The sequence below is a fragment of the Aquarana catesbeiana genome, linkage group LG04 (assembly GCF_042186555.1).
Source record: "Aquarana catesbeiana isolate 2022-GZ linkage group LG04, ASM4218655v1, whole genome shotgun sequence".
NCBI lineage: Eukaryota > Metazoa > Chordata > Amphibia > Anura > Ranidae > Aquarana > Aquarana catesbeiana.
Window position 1 is genome coordinate 620,484,618 of NC_133327.1, and position 14,941 is coordinate 620,499,558.

A 14,941-nucleotide genomic window follows, 5' to 3' on the forward strand; every position below is an offset into this window, starting at 1 on the left:
TTTTTCATTATTTTGGGCTACATAATATACATAATATATGTCAAAACCTGTAGACCTTTTTAAACGTCGCCTATAGTGATTTTTAAGGGTAAAAGTTTGTCGCCATTTCACGAGCGGGCGAAATTTTGAAGCATGACATTTTGGGTATCAATTAACTCAGCGTAACATTATCTTCCACAATCTAAAAAAAATTGGGCTAACTTTACTGTTGTCTTATTTTTTAAGTAAAAAAAGTGTATTTTTTCCAAAAATAATCCATTTATAAGATCGCTGCACAAATACAGTGTGACATAAAGTATTGCAACAACCACCATTTTATTCTCTAGGGTGTCTAAAAAATATATATAATGTTTGGGGTTCTAAGTAATTTTCTAGCAAAAAAAAAAATATTTTAACTTGTTCACACTGAGTCTGAAAAATAGGCCTGGTCCTTAAGTTTTTAACAATTTACATTGTCCCTTCTCTTTCTCTGTGGATAATGGCACTGTATTTATTTTAATAAAAAAAAAAAGCTCTAAGTACCTTTTTCCTAATCGATATACAGCTGTCATATGACCCAGATCTCTCCCAGCCTGTTTGCTGGGAAACATAAACAGGAGGAGCTTCTAGTCCTCTGCTGCTGGTCACATGTTCAAAAAAAAAAAACAGCCTTTGGAATACAGAGTAAAAATAAATAATATCATTAACCCTTTCATGACTAAGCCTATTTTTGAAATTTGGTGTTTACAAGTTAAAATCCGTATTTTTTGCTAGAAAATTACTTAGAGTTCCCAAACATTATATATATTTTTTTAGCAGAGAATCTAGAGAATAAAATGGCGATTGTTGCAATATTTTTTATTACACGGTATTTGTGCAGCGGTGTTTTAAACGCAAATTTTTGGAAAAGTGACACTTTCATGAATTTTAAAAAATCCAAACAGTAAAGTTACCCCAATTTTTTTGTATAATGTGAAAGATGATGTTACGCCGAGTAAATAGATACCAAACATGTCACCCTTTATAATTGCACGCACTCGTGGAATGGCGACAAACTACGGTACCTATGAATTTCCATAGGCGACGCTTTAAAAATTTTTTACGGTTACCAGGTTTGAGCTACAGAGGAGGTCTAGGGCTAGAATTATTGCTCTCGCTCTGACGATCGCGGTGATACCTCACATGTGTGGTTTGAACACCGTTTACATATGCGGGCGCGGCTTCCGTATGCGTTTTCTTCGCTGCGCGAGCTCGCGGGAACAGGGGCACTTTAAAAAAAATTTATTTATTTTTTTTATTTATTTTATTTTTTTTTTTACTTTATAAATTGTGTTTAAAAAATTAAAACATTTTTTTTTTTTTTACTTTTATTGCTGTCACGAGGAATGTAAACATCCCTTGTGACAGTAATAGGTGGTGACAGGTATTCTTTATGCAGGGATCGGGGGTCTAAAAGACCTCCAATCCCTCCTTTACACTTCAAAGTATTCAGATCGCCGAAAACGGCGATTCTGAATACTGTGTACTTTTATAAATTCGGCGCCATTGGCAGGCGAGTAAACGGGAAGTGACGTCATGACGTCGCTTCCGCGTTTACAACGAGAAGGCTGGAACGAAGCCGCTCACAGCTTCGCTCCAGCCCGCCCCCAGCCGCTGAAGGCAGCCGAATGGACACCGGGCCTCCCGATCGCACGGAAGGCCCTTTAACAGCGGCGGGAGGCGGCGGGAGGGGGGGATGTCCCCTCCCGCTCCTCCGGTATAACAACCAAGCGGCTTTTAGCCGCATCGGTTGTTATACACGGGTAGCCGATCGCCCGCTGTAAACAACGGTACCGGGATGATGCCTGCAGCTGCAGGCATCATCCCAGTATAACCCCGGAAAACCGAGTACGCATATCTGCGTACGGTCGGCGGGAAGGGGATAAACTGTTTTAAATTTTCATACAAATTTTATATTTGAAATCAAATCTTTATTATTTTTTGGCAGTAACGTGGTGTGGGCAGATTTCTGCCAGTCAAAGGCTGTGTCACGCCCCCCCAGCCTGTGTCTTAGAATAAGAGGGAGGTGAAGCCTCTATCAATCTACATGTAATATCCCACCCCCATTGTGTTTAGCTGGTTAGTGGGCATGAAGGAGGAGGGATGGAGTGGGCCATCATTTACCACTGTGTATACGCCCACATGTGTGACTCTATATATAGTCACATGGGCTGCTCAGATGTGATAAGGAGGAAATGCTCAGCATAGAAACGCCCTGAAAACTGAGCATCTGCAGAGCTGCCACCACAGCTGCAAAATCCCTAGCTATATTGGGGACATGAACAGAAGGTGGAGATAGAGAGCAGCAGGATCCACCAGTATTTTTGCAGAATGCATTAAACAAATCTCATAGTGACTGACTATGTAATACACCATTTATTGATAGTTTATCAAATGCTCTTATATGCTCTCTGCAGATCGAATGTATGAATGTGGAAAATTATGGCCACTTTTCCCATTGTAGTCAGCACCATCTAGTGACCACAATGTGGTATTTTCCCCATTCACATATTCTAGATATGTAGAGAATATAGCCTGAGAATATAACATTTGGCCCCATTCGCACAGACAATGGACGAACAGCTTTAATTTTTTTTTTAATATATATATACACACACACTGTATTTATTGGCGTATAACACGCACTTTTTCACCCTGAAAATCGTATGCAAAAAGTGTGTGCGTGTTATACGCCGATACTGCAATTTGGGCTGCCTAGGAGGGAACTGGAGGGGGGCGGGACGAGCGCCGTCAGATTACATACAGTGAGAATCTCCTGTTTACTCAACGGCCTCTGTAATAGGAAGTCCCGTCTCCTGGGCCGGCATTGGACCACTGTTCTATCTATCATAGAGCTTTGTATTACAGAGGCCGCCGAGTAAACAGGAGATTCTCGCTGTATGTAATATGACGGCGCTTGTCCCGCCCCCCTCCCTGTGCCCTCCGAGGCAGGAGTAATCTGAGGTGAGGCTGCAGATGGGCACTGATCAGGCTGAATTCATGCCAATGGTGAGGCTGCAGATGGGCACTGATCAGGCTGAATTCATGCCAATGGTGAGGCTGCAGATGGGCAATTGTGAGGCTGTAGATGAACATTGATCAGGCTGCATTGATGGGCAATTGTGAGGCTGCAGATGGGCACTGATCAGGCTGCATTCATGGCAATGGTGAGGCTGCATATGGGCATTGATCAAGCGGCATTGATGGACAATTGTGAGGCTGCAGATGGCAATGGTGAGGCTGGATTGATGAGCACTGACCCTTATTTTGAGGCTGCGTTGATGGGCACTGACCCTTATTTTGCTTCAAAGTTCTTTATTTAAATTCAAAGTGGAGGTTCACACAAAAATTGAACTTCTGTTTTTTGGAACCCCCCCCCCCTTCGGTGTCACATTTGGCACCTTTCTGAGGGGAGGGGGGTGCAGATACCTGTCTAAGACAGGTATTTGCACCCATTTCCGGCATAGACTCCCACGGGAGTCTACGCCCCTCCTGTCCCCACCGCGCTGTCTGCTGGGACACACACGGGTCCCAGAGACAGCGGGGACCAGTTAGGAAGCGCAGCATGACTCGCGCATGCGCAGTAGGGAACCGGGAAGTGAAGCCGCAGCGCTTCACTTCCTGATTCCCTTACAGAGAATGTTGGCGGCAGCACCCGAGGACCGAGGGACGATTCGGTCTCAGGTGCTGACATCGTTGGACCCTGGGACAGGTAAGTGTCCTTATTTTAAAAGTCAGCAGCTGCAGTATTTGTAGCTGCTGACTTTTAATTTTTTTTTAAAGACTCCCGTTTTTTCTCCTAAAACTTCCCTCCTAAAATGAAGGTGTGTCTTGTATGCCAGTGTAAATACACCCCTTTGGCTTCTCTTTTAATTAAAACAACAATTTAATAAGTGTAACTGTAATTTTAAAATGTTTTTGTAGAACAGTATATACATTATATCAGTTTTTTCAAAGTTCGTATGTCAAACATTTATAAGTGGAAGAAAACTGGTACAGATTCATCAGAAGAGCGAAGTCCAACCAAACATTGCTATAATACCTTTCATTGGAGCTGTAATTGACTTGGTTTGCTTGTCTCATGGAGCTGTTCCTCAAGGGGTTACGTTTGCTGGTTGATTCTGATTGTCTATATAATGCCAGGAGTCGGCCTATAACAGTAATCTGTTCTTCTTTCTCTTTCAGCACGATGTCTCACAGGTGCTTTTGAAAAGCACCCTGGACAGTGTGGTGGAGGAATGTGTCAGCTTCGTAGGGGTGGATATCAACATCTGCTCTGAGACTCTATTGAGGTAAACACAGTTTTGTACATTGCTGCGCCATTAGCTTCACTTTGTAGTTGTCTGCCTGGAGAACGTCACACACGGGACACTGCGGAGCTGTCACCTGCTACAAAGCCCTGCCATTCATACTGCACAATGATGAGCGGTGTTTTCTCCCCGGGTTATTCGTTTCCTTATGTTTGTCTTCTGCTCCAGTGTACATAACATTTATGGCCCGTACACACAATCGGAATATCGTACGAAAACAGTCGCCCGAGGAAGGATCGTACGATTTTCTGATTGTGTGTACACTACTTGCGACAGCCGATCACGACCGTTCATCCGATCTTATTCGATCGGGCATGCACGAAAATTTTCCTCGTACAATTCCAGATCGTACGATTTTCGGTTAGGCAGTATAGTTTTCGTCCGAAAATTTAATTCAAAGACATTACAACACATGACATCACTTCCGATTTTTTTTTCTGTCGTACGAAAATTGTCGTGACTTTATTTAGCTATTCAATTTCTACTTGCGCCTATTAAGCGAAAACGGTCGTACGATATTCGGATCGTATGTACGGGCCATAAGGGAGAGCACACAGTCACTACGTCACCAACTGTTCTTTTGTTGGGTGTTTTGTATTTACATACAAAATGTCTGTTTAAAGTGGTTATAAAGCTTTAAGGTTTTTTTATCTTAATGCATTATTTGCATTAAGGTAAAAAAGGTCAGTAGCTGTCACCCTCCTCATTGGGCATATTGATAACAGTTGGAGCCATTGTCTCCCGCTGCTGTCACTCAAATGCTGTGCCAAGGGAGTGGGGGGCGAGCCCGAGCCACCCGGTCTGTGTCAGTAGGCACAGACCAGGTTGCTACGGACACAAGCCTGCGCGGCTTTCCATGGGGGCACCGGCCGAAGATTAGGGGCCTGGAGTGCCAGCGCAGCCCAGATGAGGAGGATCGGGGTTGCTCTGTTCAAAACCATTGCATAGAGATGGTAAGTATACTATGTTTGTTATTTTAATTTAAAATAAAATAAAGGTTATAGCGGAGTTTTACCCAAAAGTGAACTTCGCCTTATCTGATTCCACCCTCCCCACATTTGGCACTGTATCGGGGGGGGAGCGGATACCTGTTTTATACAGGTACGCTGTTCCCACTTCCGGGTCCCCCTCCTCCTCCCTCCCCTCCTGCCAGACCATTGAAAGAGCGCAGCATGCTTCACACGTACGCAGTAGGGACCCAGCCATGAAGCTGAAAGGCTACACTGCCGGGTTCCCTTACCCACAATGGTGGCAGCACCTGACCAGCCAATGGAAACATCAGCTGCGGTGCTGACATCGCTGGACTCCAGGACAGGTAAGTGTATTCATGTTAAAAGTCAGCAGCTACAGTATGTGTAGCTGCTGACTTTTAATTTTTAAAGGAGGGGGGCAGGCGGAACTCTGCTTTAATGTCACTTTAATGCAGGCAATGATGCACTATATTGTCAAAAGTATTGGGACGCCTGCCTTTACCCAGTCATAAACCTTAATGGCATCCCAGTCTTAGTCCGTAGGGATCAGTATTGAGTTGGCCCACCTTTGCAGCTATAACAGCTTCAACTTATCTGGGAAGGCTGTCCACTAGGAGTTTAGGAGTGTGTCTATGGTGTGGGGGTTGTTTTTCAGAGGTTAGGTTTGGCCAGCATACTAAGACATTTTTGGACAATTTCATTCTCCCAACTTTGTGGGAACAGTTTGGGGATGACCCCTTCCTGTTCCAACATGACTGCGCACCAGTACACAAAGCAAGGTCCATAAATACATGGATGAGCAAGTTTGAGGTGGAAGAACTTGACTGGCCTGCACAGAGTCCCGACCTCAACCCAATATAACACCTTTTGGATGAGTTAGAGCGGAGACTGCGAGCCAGGCCTTCTCGTCTGACATCAGTGCCTGACCTCACAAATGCGCTTCTGGAAGAATGGTCAAACATTCCCATAGACACACTCTTAAACCTTGTGGACAGCCTTCCCAGAAGAGTTAAAGCTGTTCTAGCTGCAAAGGGTGGGCCAACTTAATATTAACCCCTACGGACTAGGACTGGGATGCCATTAAAGTTCATGTGCGTGTAAAGGCAGGTGTCCCAATACTTTTGACAATATAGTGTAGTTCACTGAGTTTGACATTTTTGTTGTTGTAGAGTTAAAGCAAATCTGTGCCTTTGTCCGTGCAGAACATACTGCCTTTACTTCTCCCCATGTAGTTCCATTCAGTCTTCAGGAATGAAGAAAATTCCTGGTTCTTCTGTGTTTAAAAAATTTTTGCAATTTGCTCTCCTTCCTCCCATGTGACAGAAATGGGCCCTTGGCGATTGGACCACCTATGTCATGCTGGGGCCAGGAGAGAGTTCGTATGTAAGCCTCAACTATGGCAACTTGAAGGTTACACAGGGTGTCCTTTCCTCTCCCCCAGCAATACTGCAGAGGAAATGAAGCAAAGAGAATGTGCTGCTGGGGAGGAGGATATTAAAGTGAACATAGTACAGATTTTACCCTTTTGCTGCCAGAACTGCTCTCCATGTTTTACTTTAGGTTTCTAGAAAATGTTTGGTAGGCTATAATCTTCTTTTCCTCTGCTGCTGTGCAATTATGAACACTGAACACACAAGTGCTCCATGCTGAGCCTTTCTGTGTTCTTTGCCAAAGTGAACGAGATAGTAAACATGCCATATTTATGGACCTCATTCAGTGTGAGTGAACATAGAAGTGTTGAGTACTATGCTCTTCCATGTCATTCAGAAACAGAAGATCAGTAAACTTGAGAGGCATGTTTACTGATCGCTACACTCACCACATTGAACGGAACAGCTGGCGATCAGACTGGCATGAATCCAAGGTTCCAGTATGATTGTCAGTAAGTACTGGGAAGGAGATGCTGGGTTGTGGCAGCACACAGTCCGATGGCAGGGAGAGCAATGTCAGAGAAAGTGGAGGGGCACATTGAAGCAGCAGAGAGCAAAGACAGTGGGCACACAATGGAGATGGAGGGAGAAGGACACGCTGGTGGTAGTGGAGGGGTTGGGAATCACATTTTTGTATGAATGGAATAAATAACTCTGCCACACTAACTGTGATAATATAGAAACAAAATATTCAGATACAGTGCCTTGGAAAAGTATTCATACCTCTTGAAATTTTCCACATTTTGTCATGTTACAACCAAAAACCTAAATGTATTTTATTGGGATTTTATGTGATAGACCAACACAAAGTGGCACAGTAATTGCGAAGTGGAAAGAAAATGATAAATGGTTTTCCATATTTTTTTACAAATAAATATCTGAAAAGTTTGGCGCTCCTTTGTATTCCGCCCTCTTTACTCTGATACCCCTAACTAAAATCTAGTTGAACCGATTGCCTTCAGAAGTCACCTAATTAGTAAGTAGAGTCTACCTGTGTGTAATTTGATCTCTGTATAAATACAGCTGTTCTGTGAAGTCCTCAGAGGTTTTTTTTTTTAGAAAACCTTAGTGAACAAACAGCATCATGAAGGCCAAGGGACACACTAGACAGGTCAGGGATAAAGTTGTGTAGAAGTTTCAAGCAGGGTTAGGTTATAAAAAAATATCCCAAGCTTTGAACATCTCATAGACCACTGTTCGAATCCATCATCGGAAAATGGAAAGAGTATGGCACAACTGCAGACCTACCAAGACATGGCCGTCACACACTAAATCTGACCAAGCCGGGTAAGGAGAGCATTAATCAGAAGAAGCAGCCAAGAGGCCCATGGTAACTCTGGAGGAGCTGCAGAGATCCACAGCTCAGGTGGGAGAATCTGTCCAGAGGATAATTATTACTTCTGCACTCCACAAGTCTGTCCTTTAAGGAAAAAGTGGCAAGAAGAAAGCAATTGTTGAAAGAAAGCCATAAGAAGTCCTGTTTGCAGTTTGTGAGAAGCCATGTGGGGGACACAGCAAACATGTGGTAGAAGGTGCTCTGGTCAGATGAAACCAAAATTTAACTTTTTGTCCTAAAAGCAAAACGCTATGTGTGGCGGAAAACTAACACTGCACATCACCCTGAACACACCATCCCCACCGTGAAACATGGTGGTGGCAGCATCATATTGTGGGGATGATTTTCTTCAGCAGGGACAGGGAAGCTGGTCAGAGGTGATGGGAAGATGGATGGAGACAAACACAGGGCAAACTTAGAAGAAAACCTGTTAGAGTCTGCAAAAGACTGGAGCGGAGGTTCACCTTCCAGCAGGACAACAACCCTAAAGATACAGCCAGAACTACAATGGAATGGTTTAGATCAAAGCATATTCATGTGTTAGAATGGCCCATGTGTTGAGGATCTGTGGAAAGACTTGAAAATTGCTGTTCGCAGACGCTTGCCCTCCAATCTGACAGAACGTGAGCTATTTTACAAAGAAAAAATGGGCAAAAATGTCACTCTCTAGATGTGCAAAGCTGGTAGAGACATCCCAAAAAGTACTTGCAGCTGTAATTGCAGCAAAAGGTGGTTCTACAAAGTATTGACTCAGGGGGGCTTAACACAAAATGTGTACCACACTTTTCACATCTTTATTTGTAAGAAAAATTAAAAAAACATTTATCTTTTTCCTTCCACTTCACAATTATGTGCCACTTTGTGTTGGTCTATCGCATTAAATCCAAAAAAAAAAAAATTTACATGTTTGGTTGTAACATGACAAAATGTGGAAAATTTCAAGGGGTATGAATACTTTTCAAGACACTGTAAATAATAGCAAAGTCCACAAGGAAAAAAATATATCGTCCAATTTATGTATGTGCAAATACAGTAACAGTCCCAATTATATGCAGAAACACTGCTGTGCTGTTGTTAGGAAGAACTTGCTATAAACTTGACTGTGACCACCATGTGAATCATCACCACCATTAGAAATGGACTCTTACCGGAACAGATAGACCCTATTACAGAGTCAAATCAACCTGTGAATAGTAATCTCTTCATAAAGGGGTTCAACCCACAACCACTTGGCTTAAAATCCTGTAGTATCTCCCAGTCTCCAGTGTATGTTAAATCAATGCCATCCATATATTGTCACAAAATCCACCATAGCATTAAAATGGGAAGACCCCACATATTGTAAATCCATATAAAACTAATCCAAAAGTACAATACAAATGCTCACATTTTGACAATAGACAAGGCCCTTATTTGTAAAAAAAAAACATTCTCAGTCAATGTGCAAACAATATAAGCAATTACCAATCCAAACAGGCGTGGCAACGTTAAATGCGTTAGCTCAGCCATATGTGTTTCATCATAACTGATGGCATCGGGGCATGATAGAGCCCATTGCATCAGTTACCCTCCAATGTTTCTCAACTCCAGTTCTCAAGGCGCCCCAGCAGGGTCATATTTTCAGGATTTCCCTCAGATGAAACAGCTGTGGTAATTACTAAGGCAATGAAACTGATCAAATCACCTGTGCAAAATAATGGAAAGAATGAAAAGATGACCTGTTGGGGTGCCTTGAGGACTGGAGTAGAGAAACCCTGCATTACCCTATTGCCCCAGATGACGAAACGTATAGGGCGGAACTAATGCATGTGACGTTGCCATGCCTGTTTGGATCAGCAAATGCTTGGATTGTTTGCAGCATTGCCTGGGAATGTTTTTTTTTACATATAAGCCACTTGTCTATTGTATAAATGTGAATAGTTTTATGCACTTTTGGATTACATTAAACCGTTTTATATGGATTTACACTATGTGGGACCACATTTTAATTCTATTAGGGCCCTTTCACTCTGGGGCGGTTTTGCAGGAGTATATACCGCTCCTGCCCATTGAAATCAGTGGGAAAAGCGCGGCTATACCACCGGCAAAGCGCTTCTGCAGAGGCGCTTTGCGGTGGTTTTTAACCCTTTCTCGGGCCGCTAGCGGAGGGTAAAACCGACCCGCTAGCAGCCGGAATACCGATGGTAAAGCGCCGCTTACAATAGCGGCACTTTGACCCTGCCGACGACGCCGTCCCGCAGTGTGAAAGGGCCCTTAGTGAATTTCGGTGAAATATAAGGATGGCATTGATTTAACATACACTGAAGACTGGGAGATACTACAGGATATTAGCCAAGTGGTGTGGGTTGAACCCTTTATGATGAGATTACCATTCACAGGCCTGATTATGACTGTAATAGTCTATCTCTACCGGTAAGAGTCCATTTTTAATGGTGGTGATGGTCCCCAAGGTGGTCACAAGTTTTGATTTAACTACGATATTTCTAACAGCACAGCGATGATGATTTTGCATATAATTGAGACTGTCACTATATTTGCACATACCGGTTAGAGCGGCAAGTTATTATTCCTTTTGTTATACAGTTGAGTCTGACTGCTTCTTGCTAGCAGCTTGATTTTGCACCTGCCAGTGCGATTTCTATTATGTTTTTTTTTTTTTTTTGTATAAATGCTCTGATTGGCAGTGGGCCTAGGGAACTTTTTTGGCCTCTGAAATGACACTTGCACCTCTAAGCAGAAGAGAATGCTACATGTGGTTCTGTTCTGCCGTAAGCCCCTATGTCGGTGGCGGCAAAAGGGTAAAGGCCAATGTTTCAATAAAACAAAAATATGTGTAGCGCTAAAAGTTCAATATAGGGACACTGAAGTCCAACCATTAATGAAAAACATCTAAAAAAAAAAGAGAAGAAAGGTCCTCAATATTTATAAGACTCATAAAAATTATAAAAATTAATAGTCCATATAAATGTGGTGACTTCCTGTGGAAAGCAATTCAAATGCGTGACATCCAAAGTGAAGACAGAAGAGGCACACCACCACCGAAAATGGGAAGGCTTACCAGATCTCGTGGACCCTAGAGGGTGTACGCCCAAATGGGTCGAATCAGGCTTGGGTGGTGGGTGATGGTAGATATTCCGAAAATATGGTGAAGATGAACATCAAGAGGTAAACTGTGGACTTGTGTGTCCCTCAGGATGAAGTTGAGGAGTAGATGGTGATGATGTAAAGCAAGGAGGAAAAAGGCCACATAGCGTAATTCCATAAAACAAGTATCAAGGTTTATTTAAAATAAGAAATACACTCACATGTACGTCTTGTAAATCAGCGCTGTACAAAAAATGGCGGCAGTGGGGTCCTTTCCGACGCGTTTCGTCCTCTTAGACATTGTCCCAGACGATGTCCAAGAGGACGAAACGCGTCGGTTAGGACCCCACTGCCGCCATTTTTTGTACAGCGCTGATTTTACAAGACGTACATGTGAGTGTATTTCTTATTTTAAATAAACCTTGATACTTGTTTTATGGAATTACGCTATGTGGCCTTTTTCCTCCTTGCTTTACATCATCACCATCTACTCCTCAACTTCATCCTGAGGAACACACAAGTCCACGGTTTACCTCTTGATGTTCATCTTCACCATATTTTCGGAATATCTACCATCACCCACCACCCAAGCCTGATTCGACCCATTTGGGCGTACGCCCTCTAGGGTCCACGAGATCTGGTAAGCCTTCCCATTGTCGGTGGTGGTGTGCCTCTTCTGTCTTCACTTTGGATGTCACGCATTTGAATTGCTTTCCACATGAAGTCACCACATTTATATGGACTATTATTTTTTATAATTTTTATAAGTCTTATAAATATTGAGGACCTTTCTTCTCTTATTTTTTTTTTTTTTTTTTTTTTTTTTTAGATGTTTTTCATTATTGGTTGGACTTCAGTGTCCCTATATTGAACTTTTAGCGCTACACATATTTTTGTTTTATTGTTATATGCTTACATCCTATTGGCCGTGTTAGCTGCTGACTTCACTTTTTGGGCAGCGCAGAATTATTGATACTCTTTTCTAAAGGCAATGTTTCCAAAGATGTAAGGAGCATGCCATTGCTGAACCCCTTCTGAAACTACTAGTTGCTTTGCATTTGTGCTTTCCCGCCAACTTCAGTTGTTTCTAAGTTATTGACCCAAAGCAAGTATGCATATTAGAAAAATCCATGGGGGAAAAGAGATGGTAGGATATCCACTGTACTCTGGGGGCCACAGAACAGTTAAAGCAGAGCAAAATACGTAATAAAAGACCACTGAAATGCCAACACACAAAAACTTGTGGGAGTTTCTATTGTTTGATTTGAGCCTTTCCTTAAAGTATTTAGGGCCTGTTTACATTTATCTGTTTTATTAAACAACAGGGAGTTTTACTGCATGGAATGCATTTCAAGTAGAAATCCCAATCATTACATTGGCTATGTACATCAATTCCATTGTATGTAGCTTATTGGTTTGTGTTGTTTATTTCAGGCATATTGCTGGTTTAAACTCAGTACATGCAAAGAATATAATTGAATGGAGAGAGAAGAATGGACCTTTTTTGAACAGAGAGCAGCTAAAGTGTGTGAAGGGGCTGGGTCCGAAGACCTTCCAGCAGTGCGTCGGCTTTATAAGGATTAACCAGGAGTATGTCAAGAACCTGGACAGGTAGGCATCCTTTTCATCTTTGGTATATAACCTGGAGGACAGCAAAATTATAGTTTAGGAGCCAGTGGCTATTAACTCCACCAAAATATGTACTTGATTTGGAAGGAACAAGCTCATTCTTCTGAGCTTTGTAGAGAACATGGAATCTAGAGTTAAGCGAGGGAGCTGTGAAGTTCCACAAGGAAAGATCTCTGAGCCAAAGTTCTGCAAAGAATGTGATTGAATGAAGACAGAAGAATAGACCTTTTATAAATAGAGAATAGCTAAAGCATGTGATGGGGCTAGATTCAAAGACCTTTTATAAATGGAGTGTAGCTAAAGTGTGTGAAGGGGCTAGGTCTAATAACTTTCCAGGAGTATGCTGGCTTTATCAAGATTAACCAGGAGTATGTCATGAACCTGGGCAGGTAAAGCACCCTTTTTACTCTTGGGTATATAACTCAGAGGACAACAAATTTATAGTTTAGAAGCCAGTGGATTTTGACTCCACCCAAATGTCTGCCAGATTTGAAAGGAACTGTTCAGCTCATTCTTCTGAGCCGCCTCTACCCATTGTAGAAAGAACATGAAAGTTAAGATAGGCGAGGAAGCTGTGATGTTTTTTGAGGCGAGAGCTCTGAGCTGAAAGCCTGCTGATTCAGCCTAGAGTGGCAGAAGAACTCGGTGAACTGCTCACGCCTAAGGGCAGCCAGGATACTAAAACCCCCTCGGTACCAAAGTGGGCGAATATAACGAAATGATTTAGATCTACTCCCGCTGAACTTAGAGAAGGAGACATCTGCAAAATGATACAAGCCTCTTGACTATAAAGACATATTTCTGGTTTGAACTCAGTACAGACAATGTGACTGAATGGAGAGAGACTAATGGACCTTTTATAAATGGAGAGCAGCTAATGTGTGTGAAGGGGCTGTGTCCAAAGACCGGGGCTGTGTCCAAAGACCTGTGCTGTGTAGAAAACATGAAAGCTAGTGGAAGGCAAGGAAGCTGTGAAGTTGCACGAGGAGAGATCTCTGAGCCGAAGACCTGCAAAGAATTGATTGAGTGGAGAGAGAAGAATAGACCTTTTATAAATAAAGAGCAGCTAAAGTGTGTGAAGGGACTGGGTTTGAACACCCAGCAGTCTTAACAGGACCATGTGTGCTGGGTCCCCTAGGGACCAAGTGCTATATGTGCTGGGTCAACTAGGGCAGTGGTTCTCAACCTCAGTCCTCAAGTACCCCCAACAGGCCATGTTTTGGGAACTTCCCTTAGCTAAAATAGCTCTTATCAATACCATGTCATCGATATTGATTTAAAGCAGCTGTGCAAAGTAAAGGAAAACCTGAAAACATGGCCTGTTGAGGGTTCTTGAGGACTGAGGTTGAGAACCACTGCCCTAGGGAATTTAACAAAGATTTTGAACTTCTAGTGATGTTATTTTTTTCAATGTTGCTAAAGAAAAAAAATAAGGATGAGCCTTTTTGCAACCCTAGTTTAGGGGTGTCAAACTCATTTTCATTGTGGGCCACATCAGCATTATGGTTACCCTCAAAGGGCCAGTTGTATCAGTAAGACTAGCTGTCCAGAGCACCCCCCCTCCCCTTTACATACACTGGGGCGAAGCTGGTAAGTGGATAGTGCAGAGTCTGGAGAAGGACCAGAGGAGCACTGTAGTCAGCTGCTGGAGTCTTCTGAATGCTGAGAGGTGGAGATGAGGGGACGCTGGATCTGTAGGAGTAGTTCTGTCCTCTCTGCTGCTGACTGCAGAGACAGAGGTGAGGGGGGGGCACAGAGATAAGCCTCCCCAAGGCTGCACGGAGAAGTGCAGGATCTGGTGGAGGAGTTCTGTCCTCCTCTCTGCCACCAACTGCCCAATTAACCATTTTCCCTCCACGGTGTCATGTGACTCGTTAGTGTTACAAGGTCTCAGGTGTGAATGGGGAGCAGGTGTGTTAAATTTGGTGTTATCGCTCTCACTCTCTCATACTGGTCACTGGAAGTTCAACATGGCACCTCATGGCAAAGCACTTTCTGAGGATCTGAAATAAAGAATTGTTGCTCTACATAAAGATGGCCTAGGCTATAAGAAGATTGCCAAGACCCTGAAACTGAGCTGCAGCACGGTGGCCAAGACCATACAGCGGTTTAACAGGACAGGTTCCACTCAGAACAGGCCTCGCCATGGTTGACTAAAGAAGT

The 14,941-nt window shown here is 43.0% G+C and overlaps 1 protein-coding gene across 1 annotated transcript in view; it reads left to right on the top strand.

Annotated features, from left to right (window-relative positions):
• LOC141141294 (S1 RNA-binding domain-containing protein 1-like) overlaps positions 1–14,941 on the top strand; it is a 201,916-nt gene that overhangs the window by 136,753 nt on the left and 50,222 nt on the right. The window contains exons 17-18 of the mRNA XM_073628969.1: positions 4,156–4,310; positions 12,584–12,760. Coding sequence (XP_073485070.1) covers positions 4,156–4,310; positions 12,584–12,760 — 332 coding nt within the window. The remainder of the gene's footprint in view (positions 1–4,155; positions 4,311–12,583; positions 12,761–14,941) is intronic.